General features: G+C 34.6%; 1 protein-coding gene across 2 annotated transcripts in view; it reads left to right on the top strand.

Moving 5' to 3' along the window:
• Window positions 1-15,136, top strand: part of Tfap2d (transcription factor AP-2 delta) — a 64,012-nt gene extending 48,876 nt beyond the window's left edge. For both annotated transcript variants that reach the window (XM_021721836.3, XM_005318580.4), the window contains exon 8: window positions 12,211-15,136. In XM_021721836.3, coding sequence (XP_021577511.3) covers window positions 12,211-12,430 — 220 coding nt within the window. In that variant the 3' untranslated portion in view covers window positions 12,431-15,136. The remainder of the gene's footprint in view (window positions 1-12,210) is intronic.
• Window positions 15,137-17,229: the final 2,093 nt, after the last annotated feature.

Genomic DNA, 17,229 nt, shown 5'->3' with positions numbered 1-17,229 from the left:
AGCAAATTTCTTAAACTACATCTTCTCCTAAATTATAATTTAAAAATACACTTAACGTAAAATTTGCCATCTTAATCATTTCTAAGTGTACAATTCAGCATATTTGCATTGTTGTACAATCTCCAGTAGATCTTCATTTGCAAAACTGAAACTTTATACTCACTGAACAATCAATCACTTTCCATTTCCCTCTCTTCTCAACCCCTGGGAACTACCATTCTTTCCATTTCCCTCTCTTCTCAACCCCTGGGAACTACCATTCTTTCCATTTCTATGGATTTGATTACTCAAAATATCTCATACAAGTAGAATCATATGATATTTGTCTTTTTGTGACTAGTTTCTTTAATGAAGCATCATGTCTTTAAGGTTTCTTCATGTTGTAGCATGTGTCCAAATTTCCTTCCTTGTAAGGCTACCTAATATTCTGTTACACACACACACACACACACACACACACACACACACACACACATAACATCTACTTTATTCTTTCATTCATTGATGGAAACCACATGTAATTCTTTTTTTCCCCCTTTTTTGAGGAACTGCCATGCTGTTTTTTTGAAACAGCTGCATCATTTTACGTTCCCAACGGTGTGCAAGGGTTCCCATTTCTCCACATCTTCACCAACTCTTGCTATGTACTTTTTAAAAATAGTAGCCATCTTAATAGATGGTATTTCATTGTGGTTTCAATTTGCACTTCCCTAATATTAGTAATTATGAATACCTTTCATAAACCTACTAGTAATTTTTACATCATCCTTGGGGAAATACCTATTCAAATTCTTTGCCTATTTTTGAATAGGGTTATTTGGTTTTATGTTGTTGAATTATAGGCATTCTCTACATATTCTGGATATTTTCCCTTTATCAGACAAATAATCTGAAAACATTTTTTCCTTGCATAGATTGTCTTTTTAATATACTAATTGTGTCTTTGGATGTAGTTTCCAATTTTGATACAATCTAATTTGTATATTTTTCTTTTATTGCCTGTGTTTTTGGTGTCACAGCCAGGAAATTATATATATATGAAATTATATATATATATATATATATATGTATTGTTGATGGACCTTTATTGTATTTATTTGTATTTAGTAATGCAATCATTGAACCCAGTGCCTCACACATGCTAGGCAAGCACTCTGCCACTGAGCCACAACCCCAGCCCTTAGCCAGGAAATTCTTAACCAATGGAATGTCTTAAAGATTTCCCCTATGTTTTCTTCTAAGAGTTTTATAGTTTTTAAGTCTTACAGTTAGGTTTTTGATCTATTTTGAATAAATTTTTATATGTGATAAAGTAAGAATCCAACTTTATTCTTTTACATGTCTTAAATAATATCCTTTAAAAAAAAGATTTATAGTTGACATTTCCAATTGAAATCTGAAATGGAAACTGATCCAGCTTTAATTGAATTTAAGTACTACAATTTTTTTTTCTGTGCATTCATTAAAAGGGACAACAATAAATAACAAGAGGTTAGTAAGTCAGTTTATTGCCTGGTCTTGAAACAGACTCTGTACTTCAAAAGAGTAATTTTTAAACTTGGTCCTCACAGCAAAATACTTCTTGGAGCTCTTTAAAATTCTGAAGGACCAGAGTACATATCTGGTACAATAGGACTAAGATGGAACTTGAACATCTAATGTTATTTTCTTATAGTTAAGCAGACTTACGAACTAAGGTCTTAAGGTATTCCTAAACTATTTGCATTTTTTTCTTTTTAAGAAATGTAATTATAATTCATTTTTAAGGAGACACTGAAGATTTTGTAAAGCTCTGTCTTATACATTAAAGTATTTAAAAGATTCTGTATCTATGATTCTGCTAATAATCTGGTTAAAAGTGTTTTTACATCGAGTGTGACTCTTTTAGAGTTTTCTGTTGACAGTGGTAAATGTAATTTGATAGAACCATAAGCTCATACACAAAAAAAGATCAATTAGAAAGGAAGCATAGCTCATGTGACTTTGAAAGCAGGCTATTGGCAGAGTCTGATTTTCTACTGTTTTTGCTGAATGTTGGCTGGAAAAGAAGTGAAGAGGAAATACAAATAGATAGGCATGGGGGATTCTCTAATTAGTAATACCAACTTGTGTTGCTGTTTTGTTTCATCAAACTCTCCTTCTCACTGTAGAGCACTTGAAATTATACCTCATAGAATTGTCAATTTGGTACCTTGAGAAATGTGGCTTACATTTGGAAGGTTGAATATATCCAGATAAAAATAGGGAATGATCTGGCCTTGCGAAGCACAGATAACTACTTCCAGTTTTTGTGGCAGATGACATAGCAGTGTACTCTGGAAACCCCTGAGCATGGCAGTGACTGTTCTTATGATTCATAGCCTGGCAATCTGCTTATTTCCATCAAACTGACAGGAGGCAGGTTTGTTCATTATTTGGAATTTACTGAGCGTGATCAACAGTATGATTTGTTATAGAGAACACAGCAGATATCACAACACCTACCAGAAGGGGGGACAAGGCTTGAAAGAAACCTGAAGAATACTTTATAGACTCACAGTTCCCAGGACTTACACAGGCAAATAGACCAAGGTGGCTCCAGGTTTCGCTGACAGAACAGAATCTTCCTGGATAGAAATCCACAGCCCTCACTTCTGCAAAGTTAGAAATTCTCTTTAAGATTAAAATAAAATCCTAAGAACTTTTCCCTTCTTTATCTCTTATGTTCTCACAATCTCCTTCAAAAGCATACTTGAAAATGTAAATAAGGAGAAGTCAGACTACCTTTAATTCATCATTCAGAAAGAAGAGAGTATCAGAAAACTAAGGAAGATTTCTTAGCACTCACCTTTGGAGACTAAAACTGTAATTTATTTATTCATGTTTGTATTTTATTGTGCTAATGGAAGATAGTGAAAAGATGACAGAAGAATTATTCCATTCTTTAGGAATTTCCAAAGTGGAAAATAATAACATATAAAGACATGATACAAGAGAAAAGAGGATTAAGCAGAGTGCTGGTAATTTCCTGGGACAAGTAGAAAACATTTTCATCATTCTACGCATAGTTCATAGCACCTAGTATGTGTCCCACCAATATATGTTCATAAATGTTTATTGTATTATCACAATTGGGTCTTGGTTATATTCTCAACTGGTTCATTCTCAGGGTCATGGTATTTTCATTGGGCCATAGATTGGGAAGTGAAATTATTAACATGCTTCTCATGTTTGAGACAAGAATTATACTGACATCTTATCTTCTTAGGATCTCTCATTACTCCTGTAACTTTTCAGAAATAAGAAGTATATAGGCAGGCCCATACAGCTAAGTGTTTGCTGGTGATTACATTTGCTTCCTTGATTCTTAGTGTTGAAAGGCCCCTTATGTTTCCTACTCCCCTTCCACATTTAGATCTTCCTCCACATTCCTGTCAAGTTGTCACCCATTCCAGACTTGAAAACTTTCAATGGTAGACGGGCATTCTGCCCTCAACAACTCCAGTGGAAGGTACTCTTCCCATTGAAGCAATACTGACTGATAGACCACTCCTCAGGGGTCGGCTTAATCCTGTTTCCTTCCCAATTTCTAAAGGTAGCTGTTTTCCCTCCTAGGTTCTTTAGCTTTGTTTCCTTCAGTATTCCACATATGACAGGCATTATAGTTGACTCAACTAGTATTTTTGGAAGTCATGTCCTTTGGTAATACACTGAAGAGGGTGTTTGTCTCCACTAACGTGAGCATCACTAAGTCTTCTCCCAGGGACTTAAAGTGTGTACAGTTTACTGTTGCTGATATTTTTATTAATTATTTTACTTTCTTGGGACAGGCCAGGGTCTGGGAAGATAATCCAGCAGCAGATTTTATTAATATTGTGGAAGCATTCTTTAGTGTCAGAAGAAGAATTAAGAAATTTTAATTAAATCTCTAATCTGAAAAGATAGAAACATAAAATAAAGTATGCAACTTGGTTTATCATACAAGAAACAAAATTAGTAAGCCTTCTTCAGGGTCTTTTGCTTGTTCCGGGGGACTCATATCATTTAACATGAAAATGTGAGAAATAGTGGGCCTGAATTGCAACAATAAGAAGTTCCTGTGTTTCCCAAACAAGCTCCTTTGTGGAATTGGAATCAAACTTTAAACCTTTAACTTAAGTTCCAGAAGAAAAGCATGACTATAAGTAGCCAGGTTTTATTCACAATTTAAATAACATAAAGAATAGTCTGTATTTGTGTTAATAATTTGAAAAAAAAAACAGCATCCCTTGTAGTAAAACTTTCATAGCAAAAATTTAGATTAAAAATTGAACAACAGGGTTTTTTTTCCTTTTCAGACCATGATTATCTTTAAGTAATCTACATTAAATTACTCACATTCCTTTAATATTTAGCAGTAAATTAAATGATTAAATTAGTTGCCAAGATTATTGTTCTTCACAAGTTGCATGGCACCAAAACAAGTGCTGTGGGAATGTCTATGGAAAATTACTTAAGAATACTTAATTGTTAAAGCACAGAAAGGCCAACTTTGTTAAGGGACTTTACAGTAGGTAGAAGACACTGTGATGGGTCTTGAAGTCTGAAGGAGATATTTGGCTCAGCTTAAGAGATGACATGGGCAACTAGGAGTTTATAGCTAAGGAGCAGTGTGGGGGTCAGTGGATAGAAAATTACCAGGAGGAAACTTCAGTGGGAGGGCAAACTGGCTAAGACTATTTAACAGGATTATTGATGAAGACAGGCCAGGGTGATTAGACATCATTGGGAGATGGTGGAAAATGAGAAACCAGATCAGATATCAAGGGTGACCAGATATCAAGGGTGACCAGATATCAAGGGTGACCAGATATCAAGGGTGACCAGATATCAAGGGTGGAGGGCTCTTGCTAAATTGATTTAGCAGAATTATTGCTAAAACTTTATCTTACAAAAAAGTAACATAGCTGGAACCAGGAGAAGATTCAGGAGTCTGCCTAATACAGGGTGAAGAATAGAATCTTTGTCAGGAGGTACATACATTAAAGCATCCATTATAGGTCATTTGATAAGGTTTTTTATGGATTTTTCAGGTCAGTACATAGAAGACTAGTAATTCAAACAACAGAATCTAGAGGCAACTGTTTCTAACAAAAAAAACCCCTGCAAACATTATCATATTTACAACTTATGTAAATAATTGACTGAGGTATGTAAATAGGGAAGAATTTGATATGTTTAAATATTTTTTATCTTTACTGAGATGTGGCTTGGGAATGAGCCCACAGGGAGATGGCACAAAATAGAGGAAAGCATTCAGGATGGACTATCGGTGGTCTAATTAGTCTCCTCTTCATTACCAGCTAGCTCTGTGGATTTAGAACAGGCACTTCCCCTGTGTGGCCTCTGCATGTTCTTCCATGATTTGATGCAGTTCAACTGATGATCTCTAAGTCTCTTCTAAACTGATGACATTTGAAACCATTCTCTACCTGTTGTTCCATTTTAAACCACTCCTGTTACTGTTTCTGTGAAACCTCATTTCTTCTCTTTATATTTTATTAATATGTTCATTATTAAATGCCAACAGTTCAATAGCATTAATTAAAAAAAAAGAGTCTTGTGTTTACCATTTCCACTCCCCTATTCTAAAAAGAAAATATGACATGTTAAGGAAAAGTACAAGGAGATGGTTGATTTAGCCCAAAAACTCCATTCCCATGTGTAAAATGTATATACTTATGTCAAGAAATATCATCACCTTCAAAATTTGACTTAGATGTGATTGGCTTTGACCTCTCATGTATACAATTATTCCATCCTTGGTCTATTTTGCTGACCTGGGATGAAGTAAAATGGAATCATAAGCCTCAATCTACATCTGGAGCTAAGCCTTTAGTAGTTGAGTAATCCAGGAGACTGGGAAAAGGGAGGCTTGTCCTCTCTCTAAATCTTGCTGCTTGCATACTTCCTAAAAGAAAAAAAAAAGCAGGACTAAGGACACTGCAAGTAGTATCTGTGTGTAATTCTATAAATTAGAATATGTATGACTACCCATTTAGATGATGTAATACATTATAACAAAATGATGACAGGAATAATAGCCCACACTGTATTTCAGACTTTACATAGAAGAAACGAAGGAAAAAGAAGTGGATTTGTCAAACATTTTCTAGGTAGAAAATTGAAATTTGGGCTTGGGGGTTTAAAACATTCTCTAGCATACAACAAAGATGATGAAATGTAAATTAGTTCTTGTCCCTGTGATAGATGTCCATTCTGAATCCTTGATTTTTTTTTTTTTTTTTTTTTTTTTTTTTTTTTTTACATTCAGCTTGAGCACTAAAGTTTGGGAGAGTTAAAATATAAACAATGTAAGGCCTTGACTATAAGGATCAGAAGATATTTTTTAAATATGTAAAGTTTTTAACCTATGGAAGTTTCCATAAAGGGCCTCATCATAAATGTCAAGTACTTTAGAGACACCAAGTTAGATTGTAATCACCACTTTACATTTTAGTAGCAAAACAATAATGTATTCTCTCAAATAGCAATCTCTTTTACCCTCTATTCTACCTTTCCTTCTGTTTCTGAGTCTCCATTTCTTTTCTGTTAATATTCACTGGCTAGCAATTACAGTTTTAACTGTTGCATTGTATTTCCCTTTGAAGAGTCAAACCCATTAGTCAAGAAGAGGATACCATTTTATTTATGTATCTATTTGTTTGTTTGTTTTTGTAGTGCTGGGGATTGAACCCAGGGGCTTGTGTGTGCTATGTGAGTGGTCTGCTACTGACCTCCATCCCTAGTCCTGAGTGCCACTTTGCAAAAATAGTGCAGGTCCACAAATACATAAACATACAAACGCTCTAGAAAATACAGCTCCACCTGGTAGTGTCCTTCTAGAAGCTGAAATATGAACACTTTGAGGGGAAACTTAACACTTAAGGGGATGTAAAAACTTCACTTCTGAATCGAGCACAGTCACCACCTTCTTGAACTGAGCCAATTTGAAGAGATGGTTAATGTTGCAGAAAGATAGTCTAGAGAATGTTAATTGGGAGGTCTAGCAAAATAGGAGTTTTGTAAATCGTGAATAAAATTAGTAGATGAGTGTTAAATGCAAGTTACATTTTCCCTCGTCAGGTGCCATAAACCTGAGTGGTTAGGATTTTCTCAGCAGGTGATTGTATTGCTCACAGCCAGTTCTCAGAGGCTTTCTGCTCCTCAGTGTGAAATTATTAGTAATTGGAAAATGAAACCAATGAGCTGGAATCTAGTTAAAGAGAGAAATAGAAAAAAAAAAACATGATTGGGACTATAGTCCTTGGTAGACAAATTTTTGAAGCTTTCCTAGCTGTGATCCAACCCACTAATTTTGACCCTTTATATTTTAGTTTAAACTTACTGGTTTTAAAGCCTTTCCCCCCATAAACTGCTTTTGAATCAGATTTCTCCCTTGGTATACTGCAACACTAATTTGCTTTTTACCCAAGTGGACATGTTTTCCTTAATCTCTCCTAAATTTCATATAATTGATTTTGCCCACCAATTAAGCCGTCTACCACATTAAGGTATTTTAGAACTTTGGTTCTATTATCCAATGCAGGAATTTTCTTCTCTATTTTAATGCCAACCATTAAGTTAAAAATCCATGATGCCTTCAATCTCATTGTTAATTAACTTGTCAAGCAGAGTGGGATTAATGAGAGCCTCACAGCACTCCACTAGAGATATCCTTCAAGACTGGCAACTGCCCTCACATCCATACTTTGGGTATCATTGTACAATCAGCTGTGAATTTGCCTTATTATGCTGTCATCTAGCTTACTTTTCTAACCAATTTGTCATATGGTATTTTGGGAGATTTATCAGATGCATTGCTAAAATCTGACACTAAAATGGATTTTGTGTCTAAATCTAAATTTTACTGCTCTAATAACCATTTTATGAATGGAAGTACAGTTACTTTTATTGCACTTCCTACTGAATCCATGAAACATTTCAGTGATCACTTCTATTTTTTAAATGCTAATGCTTCATGTTTTTAATTACTCATTGCATAAACAAATTGTGACAGATCCAACCAGTGGAATATTTACCAGCAATACAAGAAATAATCTTTTGATAAATACAGCATGGATGAATCTCAAAATATTTTGCTAAATGAGAGAAAACTGTCCCAAAGGTCTACAAACTTTATGATTCAGTTTATGACATTCAACAGGAGAGTAAAACTATAAGGACAAAAACTAGAGCACTGAGTGCTAGGAACTGAGGGTGGAAAATCTGAAATAAGCCAAGCACACAGTGACACATATCATATGATCTCACTTATATGTGACCAACATCTCTTCATTTCCCCCACCTAGCCCTGTCAACCACTAATCTTCTGTGGTTCAACTTTTTAGATTAAATATGTAAGTGATGAACTTCCATGTTGTTTTCTTAATGGCTGTACCAGAGTATGTTCTCACCAACAGTGTACTGTGGTACCATTTCTCTACAGCCTCACTAGCACTTTTTATCTCTTGTCTTTTTTATAATAGCCACCCTAATGTGTGTGAGGTGATATCTCATTATGACTTGAGTTTGCATATCCCTGATGATTAGTGGTATTGAAAAATCTTTTCACATACCTATTTGTCATTTTAATGTCATCTTTGAGAAAACATCTATTCACATCCTTTGCCCATTTTCTAATCAGATTATTTGCTTTTTGCTATTGAAGTGTGTATGATTTCCTTATATATTTTTGATACTAATCCCACATTAAAAATACGTGGTTTGCTCGTACGTTTTCTCTTTTTGTGAGTTGCCTTCTCATCCTGTTCTTTCCTTTGCTATGTCTAGCTTTTTAGTTTGATGTAGTTCCACTTGCTTATTTTTGCTTTTGTTCCCTGTGCTTTTGGTGTCATATGCAAAAAATAATCACAGATAACCTTCGTTTGTTCTCTGTCTAGTACTAAAAATCAACCCTTCCATATCTACTTTGCTTTTTTTTTTTTTTTGGTATATTCTCTTATTTAGTATGTCACTGTGAATGAGATGTACATATTTTTCTGAAATGATTGGGACTAACAATAGCATGAAGTTATCAGTAATCCTTTTTAATTATCTTGTGATAGCCGACTTTTTTGTTAGATATTCTGAAACAATAGTAGATCACTTAATTAATTGGATCCATAAATTTCATTGAAAACTGCTAGAAAAGAGACTGTGTCTTATAGTTAGTATCATGCCATACATGCTTTTTGATTACAAGTAATGTTAAATTAAGGTAGTAAAGGATACTTACATAACACTTTGCATGTTTATAAATACTTTCTTGTGTTGAGTATTGCACAATTTTAAATTTCTCTGTGAAATTAAGTGTTTTTTCAATTTCCTTCACCTTCTGTCCGTGTCTTGGTTTTGAAGTAAGAACTGTAAGTAGTAACACAGTTAAATTGAAGCTTAGAGTTAGAAAGGACCTTGTATATGCTCTAGTCATGCCACTGTCATCTTACAAGGTTAAATAATATCCCTAAAATAATGAAGTGCCTCAGGTCAGCGTAGGTGTATGAGCATTTTGTAAAACCGGGTCTCAAACCGGACAAAAGACCACAGTGCAATCTGATAATGATCAATTACAGATTTTTGAATCAAGAAAGTATGTCAGCTGAGAATTGATATCCTTCATTATGACAACAACTCTTTTCACATAATGACAATTAAAGCAGTTTGTACTTGAGGTTTTAAAGTCCTGCTTTTATACAAGAAAGTAAGAAGAATCATCATAAGTCAGCCCACAGAACAAAACTGTCAGAGAACTTAAGCTTAAATTGCTAATAGAAATGTCATTTATCAAAGAAAAAGAATAAATGTAAATTCAGCCTAAGAGGAAACTAAATGCAAAGTCAATTCCTAAGACACATTATTTAGTTTCATCCTCTGGGCCTCATTTCTTCATCTGTAAAATATAATAATAATACCTACTTAATTTTGTTGTTTTGTTTTATTTTTTAATACTGAAAGTTGAAATCAGGGTCTTGTGCATACTAGACAAGTACTCTACCACTGAGCCACATCTCCAGCCCAATACTACCTATTACTTGGTGTCGTAGTTAGTTTTATATAAGGTAATACAGATAAATAATTTAGGCCTGGAATATGTTTGTTGATAATTCAAATAGTGGCTACAAACTTTAATAATAATTATCTGAGTGAAACTAAATACTATAGACTCAAATGCTGAAAAAGGTCAGTCACAACCAAGAGAATATGCCAATATGGTGGAAAATAAAATTTATGTAATGCTCCAAGGAACCCTAAGTATGAATAAAACTTAAGAAAAGAACAGTTTGTGTACGGCCAAGAAGCTACATATTAAGGGAAGGTGTTAGCACATTCGATGGGGGCTACCATAACCACTTCTTCTGCTACTCCAAAGAATTCATTTGTTTTCCAGGGACCCTGAGAGATCCCAAATCATATAAATTCCCCTCTAGTTGTCTCATTATAGAAATGGGGCTGGAATCAGTTTTCCCTTTCAACAATGTAAGACAATGCAGCAAAGATATGCATATATTCAAACCATGGTGTCTCATACTACAACATTGGTGCAAATAATTGCCCAAACCATGAATATTCTTGTTTTCTACTGAAATGTTTTGTGCTTTTTAATGTATATTAATTATGATTGAGGCATAAGACAAACTTTGTAAAATATCCAAAGAAAAGATGATGGGGCCATGAAGGACATGCAGAAAACGTTACCCTTAACCATGTAAATGTCACAATAAAGAATATCTATATTTAATTAAGCATTTAGGGTAGCTATGGCATCACCTGAGCTCTCTGTGTGAATTAATATACACAACAATCTCATATGGTAGATCCTACTATTGCTTCCTGTGAGGTATATTAGTAGGCTGCCTTAGATTCCAAATCCCTCTTTTGCATTGTTTTAAAATCTCATTTATAAATCTCATTATTGTGCTTGATAAGCATGTATAAGGATCTGGGTTTGATCCCCAGCACCACAGAAATAAATAAATACATAAAATCTCATTATATGCTGTTAAAAATTATGTATCTTAAGAGAAGTAACAAAGATTTTAGCATATTATGAAGAATCAATAGCATTTAATTTTAAAACTGCTAGTGTCATAGTAACTATAACAACCTCAGATATGTAAACAGTTAATAGTTTCATTTATTAAGTATATTTTATCTGTATATATACACACAATGTTACATATAGTACAATATAAGATAAGTATGGTTTTGTGTATTATTAAAAGTTATGGGAAGCAAACCAAGAGTGTTACTTCAGAACAACTGATACAAATGAAAAAAAAAGTGTATAGTTTCTAGTCACAGAAAAGAGAATCTACCTTAAGTATTTATTCAACAAGAATCATCGTTACAGCTGAAATGGCTATCTATGCTGAGGTTACCACAACATTCTCCACACTACATACTAGTTATGATTATTAGTTAATTAGTTTGCTTACAAGACCCAAAAAGAGAGGGGCTTACATGAGATGGAATTTTAATTATTCTCTTATTTAGGAGTCTGGAGATGGATAGGTTCCTTCCACTTTGTTCTGCCTCTGTTATCAACATGATTTCTTCATCTGTATAATGCATAGAATCTTTGTGAAGAAATAGAAGGCACTTGATTGTCTTTTTAATCAAGTAAGAACTGCATATCACTTCCTTTATATTCTATTATGGATAGATTAGTTCCATGTCCAAATGCTAAAAGAGAAGCTCAGCAATGTCATCTGTAGCTAGGTGGCCACATGCCCAGAAAAAATCTTCATTAATATAGAGGGAAAAAAAGAATGGAGTGATAAGAATAAATTGCTATCAAGGACACTCAACCAATTATGATTTTATTGATGGGTGATTTATGCCATACAACTATATGTTCGTTAAAGCAAGGTAATTTCCACATGTAGGAAGTTACATTTTTTTATCTACTTCCTAATGAGATAGAAAATCAAACCATGTGTTTAATACTCAGACTTCATAATAATTAGTGTATAACAAGTTTGTCAATGATAAGTCTTTCCAAATAGGTCCTAAACTTGGTCAACGGCAGTACCTGAATTGTCTTATATCCTCCACAATATTCAAAAACATTTGGGAGAATAATAAATGAATGTTCAGTTGAATGTTCTGGATGAAGTGGGGGTGGGTGTTCTGGTCCAAATCATACCACAAGTTATCCACCTACCTTTTCTTACCACTTCTCATTTCCAGTTTGATCACTCATGGCTTTGGGACTCCAGCAATATGTGCAGCTCTAAGCACTTTCCAGACAGTCCTCAGTGAAATGCTGAACTACTTGGAAAAACACACTTCTCACAAAAACGGTGGAGCAGCGGATTCTGGCCAAGGACATGCCAACTCCGAGAAAGCCCCCCTGCGGAAAACTTCAGAGGCTGCTGTGAAAGAGGGCAAAACAGAAAAGACAGACTAGCTACATCAAACAGAATCTATTTCCAGAGAGTCTTGCTGCTGATATTTTTTCTAATATATATATCATTGAGGGTGACTAATCTTCAGTGGACCAAATCTCTACCCTCCCCCAACCCACCATATAAAACAAAAGTGGAAATGAAAAATGAAACAAAAAAAGGACAAATCCAAAAAATGAAAAAAAAGGAAAACAGCAGTGTAACCGTGTGATGAAATTGTCACTTTTTAATTTTATGTTATGATAAACTCCTTTGGTGCACGTAGTTTATTGTTCTGAATTATATACATCACAGTTTTGAAGCACTTCTGGACTTTGGAGAGGCAGCACATGCTTTTTCACATTTAACCAATGCACTTTCTTATCCAGCTTTGTAGTTAGGGATCAGAAAGCATGACCAAACTGGAACCCACCACCAGTGCTTACAGCTCCAGTCTTTCCTCAACTCCCTGTTAACAGAACAATGCCTCTTTCCACTCAATAGACCAATCTGGAAATTAATTCATTAATAAATGTTTGGGGAACTAAAAAGGGCAGTCATGAATTTTTGTCCTATGAACTGACAGCAATTCTAAAAATTTGGTCTCACACCTAGCCTACCCAACTACCAATGCCTTGGTGGTATTTAAAAATTCCAGAAAACTCTGTTCCTTCTATGATGGCCTCCCAGATCCATTTATCCCCCTGATAGCTAAGAAGACATTCAGAAGTTATACCACTGTCAGGATAAGAAATGGATCTTCTCTCCATTCTCCTCATGATACCCACTTCACAGTTCAAGCAAAACAGACTGCCTTTAGGGGAAGGTAGATGGACACAGGAGAGGGCAGCTTCACCACTCTTGGGCTCTTCTTCATGGAAAGCAGGGGTGTTTTGTCTAAAGATGTATGGGAATAGGAACAGTGATCTTTCTGGGATGTCCTGCCCCTCAGAAATCATAGAAGAGACCAGGGAACTAGTGGAGGCCCCTTTAAAACACCAGTGGCCAATGATTTTAGGGTTAAGATGAGAACCACTTCTTTTGTGCTTCCTCGACCTGCCCAATAGTTGTGTTCTAAACCTTGAGAGGCACAAAACATTAGGATCTGTGTTCAATAAAGAAAAGGAAACAGATTGATCAGAGAAGATTTTGCTGTTAGGAGGATTCCTTTTATTTATTTATTTTTTCATAGCTTGTTCTTACAGCTCTGTTATACTTTTCTGAAGACAGTGAAAAACAAGAGGGTTCCCAATTTTGACAGAGGCCAGGGACTAATTGAATGAAAGTTTGGTCCACATAATCCTGGATATGTTGAGAAACCTGATTTGGTACCACATGGTACTATACCTTCTATTGTTAACAATTTTCAAAATTCTATGTAGGCAAGTGAATATATAGATCATCCTCTATATTAAAAAAATCATTTTAATAATGTGTGGATTCCCAAACTTAGTTTAGCATGATAATATTATCCTCTCATTAACATATTTCAATTACTTTTAAAAATCTACCATATTTTTAACTCCATGGGAATATTAGTATTATATTTAATTGAGAGGAAAAGCTCATTTTTTTTCACGTAGAAATCACATAAATTATTTTTACTGACTAATAATTCTTAAAATCTTTTGAGCTTTGAATCTGTACAGAAAAGAACTATAAGCTAGGCTTGATAGTGTATTTCTGTAATCCCAGCTAATAGAGAGGCTGAGGCAGCAGGATGGCAAGTGTAAGGCCATCCTCAGCAACTCAGTGAGACCCTATCTCAAAAAACAATAAAATAAATATATAAATAAATAAAGGAATGGGGTAAAGAAAAAAGTAATCATGACCAATGAAACCCTAAATGTTCCAGATTATTAAATTCAAGTATAGAGAAAACACTACTAAGGAATTCCATAATAAAGGACTTTATAGTTACACAGTGGGAGACCTTAAATAAAGAAATGTAAAAATAATTAATTGTGATTTCATATGTTGCTCCATTTTTTTAATTTTACCATTATTCGTGGCCTCAAAATTTTTTTGAAATATAATAAAGCTGAGATTCTGCTGCAGTTCCAAATTTCATCACAAAATAACTGAACACTCCATCTTACATAAAATTTCCCATGTTGTAAAATATACACATAAAACAAAAATGGTAAGTATTTCAGTTTAATAGGGAAGTCATATACAAATAATGTGGGTAACTGTTTTCTTAATGAAATTTCCACGTTAACTTTATTTATTCCACTTATGATTAACAATACATATGTATTTAATATGGCATTTTGATATGCATATCTGCTCGGTGTTTAATGTAGTTTATATACCATGTCCAATGTTTACCAATAATCAAAAATTAGATCTGGCTTATATTACCAGCTTATTTCTTCACCCTTAGTTGTGACTAGTTTGGGTTCTAAACACCTTAATGGGGTGTTATTATTTATTAGCCTTGGAAACAAAAGCATAGCTATAACTACAGTGCATATTACTTACCAGGATTTTGGGTGTTCTAAGAGCCTTAAATGGACAGCACCCATCATTTAACTTAACCAGCCATTAGAACCTAAGTGAATTGATGGACTGGTCCTGTTTAGAATCATCATTTATTATCATATTCTAATAGACATTGTTAACATCAACTTTTGCCTTGTATATAATAGGTATTCAACACTTTTTAAATAAATGAATAAATAAACGTGTGTTTGTTCTTTGTCCAAAGTGGGCCAAAGGACCTTCTAGTTTTGATGTTGTCTTTCAGTACTCAATCTAACTTGCTTCCTTCATGGTAACTTATGGCTACTTATATTTATTTGAATAAGGAAATATTTCCACGATAGCATATTAGTTGCAAGGTGATATAATTAACATAAAACAATAAAGAAAGCTAGTTAGGAATAAGAATTTCAATAAGAATAAAGGTAAAATCGTTATCATAGTGTATAGTTCAAAAAGTAGCTAACAAAAGTCTGTCTGATTTCCAGTGTTATAATAAGTAGTTAAAAGAATGAAGAAGCTTTTTCAGATTAACCAATACTTGCACAGAAAAAAATTGTACAAACCTCTTATACTCAAAATAAATAATGACAGCATAAAATTTAAGCTTAATGAAGGAGTAAATCAAATTTATATACAAAGAAATGTTTGTCTTCAGACAGTTTCAATAATCAATTTAAGTCTCATTATCATGCTGTTTATTTCATTAGAGTTACTATTTGACTTAAGTTTGGTGGTTCTAGAAAAATGAATGAAATCTCTGAATTACTGTATATTATTTTCTCTGGAAAAATCAGAGCACTGGAATGATTCCTAAGCTCTTCTCCTCCTGCCTTCTTTTCACCCACCTTAACAGTAAGGGTGATGCTTCCTGGCTCTGTGTTCCTTTTGCTTTTCTCTGCCTTGCGGGTATATTCTCTCTAATGATAGGACAGAATATGACCATGTAGCTCTATGAACAGCTGAGCTGAGCTGAGAGTGATAGAAACTTTACCTCTTGTCACCTCATGCTTTTAAAATAAATATGTCAATAAATTATTTTTACGAGTGATAAGTAAAACAATAAAATCCATTTTCTTTTATGCCTCTTTGGAAGCATTTTAGAACAATGGGATTTTTAAAATATGTATCAGGATCCTTTACACAGTGTGTCATCTTCTTTCAAAAATCAAGTCAACATATATGAGAAAGTGGTAAGGCCTAGTGGCTGAGCTATGGACTCTAAAGCCAAACTTCCAGTATTCAAATTATGGTTATTTCACTTTCTACAATGTGACCTTAAACAAGTTGCTAAACCTCTCTGTGTTTCCACAATTTTTCCATCTGTAAAATGAGAATAATGGTACTTATCTACTTAGAGAATTACCGTCATAATTGGAATCAGTGTTTCTGAACTGCTTAGGGCAGAAAAGGAGACGATTGGTGTTATGTTTTAGCCATTGTCTTTTTGTGTGGACACTACTAGAACTGAACCCAGAGACTCACACATGCTAGGCAAGCACTCTACCACGGAAGTATTTGCCAAGCCCTTTTAAAATTTTATTTTGAGATAAGGTTTCACTAAGTTTCCCAGGTTGCTCTCAAACATGTGATCCTCCTGACTCAGCCTCCCTATTAGTTGGGATCACAGGCACGCATCACCATACCTGCCTACTTATTTTCTTTAATATTAGAATTTCGACAAATATTTTTTTACCTGAAGACCAATTTCTCCTCAGTATATCAAACCCTTTCTATGCCAGGCTGTGTCCTAGAGACTGAAGATACAAAGGGCAATGGAACATTTTCATGGAGTCAGACAGCAGCCTTCAGAACATGGTAAGTGCCAACTCTTATGAAAACTCACGTGAGTGTTCCAGCACAAACATGACTTGGTTCTGGGAAACAGGAGTTGTGGGGGGGAGCTGAAAATCAAAGAAGCAGGTGATCAGAGAAAGGGAAGAGTGCAGATCTGGGGAAAAAAAAAAAGGGACTTCAATTCTGGGAGAATTAAAAACATTTGGGGCAGGATGCTAGTTTGAAAACTAGCTGGTAGGCCTTGTATTCCTACCTTCCTCCCCCACTTTGGAGCACCTAATACTTTGTCCATGTGGCCTCAGGAAAGGAATATGACCCCCAAGTATGCAGGCAACAAAAGAGTCAAACTTTTGTACAAATTATCAGTTTCAAAATCTTAAGGCCTAAGGGAGACTTGAGGTTTAAAAGTTTATCAATCAGGAAGTCAGATCCTATGTGGACATGGTGAAGATTTGTGCCTACTTCTTCTTCTACTAGGCACAGGGTCTCTGTTCTGGTGCCTAAGTCTTTGATCCACTTTGAATTGAGTTTTGTGCAGGGT

Source organism: Ictidomys tridecemlineatus, chromosome 8 (genome assembly GCF_052094955.1).
Source record: "Ictidomys tridecemlineatus isolate mIctTri1 chromosome 8, mIctTri1.hap1, whole genome shotgun sequence".
NCBI lineage: Eukaryota > Metazoa > Chordata > Mammalia > Rodentia > Sciuridae > Ictidomys > Ictidomys tridecemlineatus.
The sequence above is the reverse complement of the archived record's forward strand: the minus strand, read 5'-3'. Positions and strand labels throughout refer to the sequence as shown.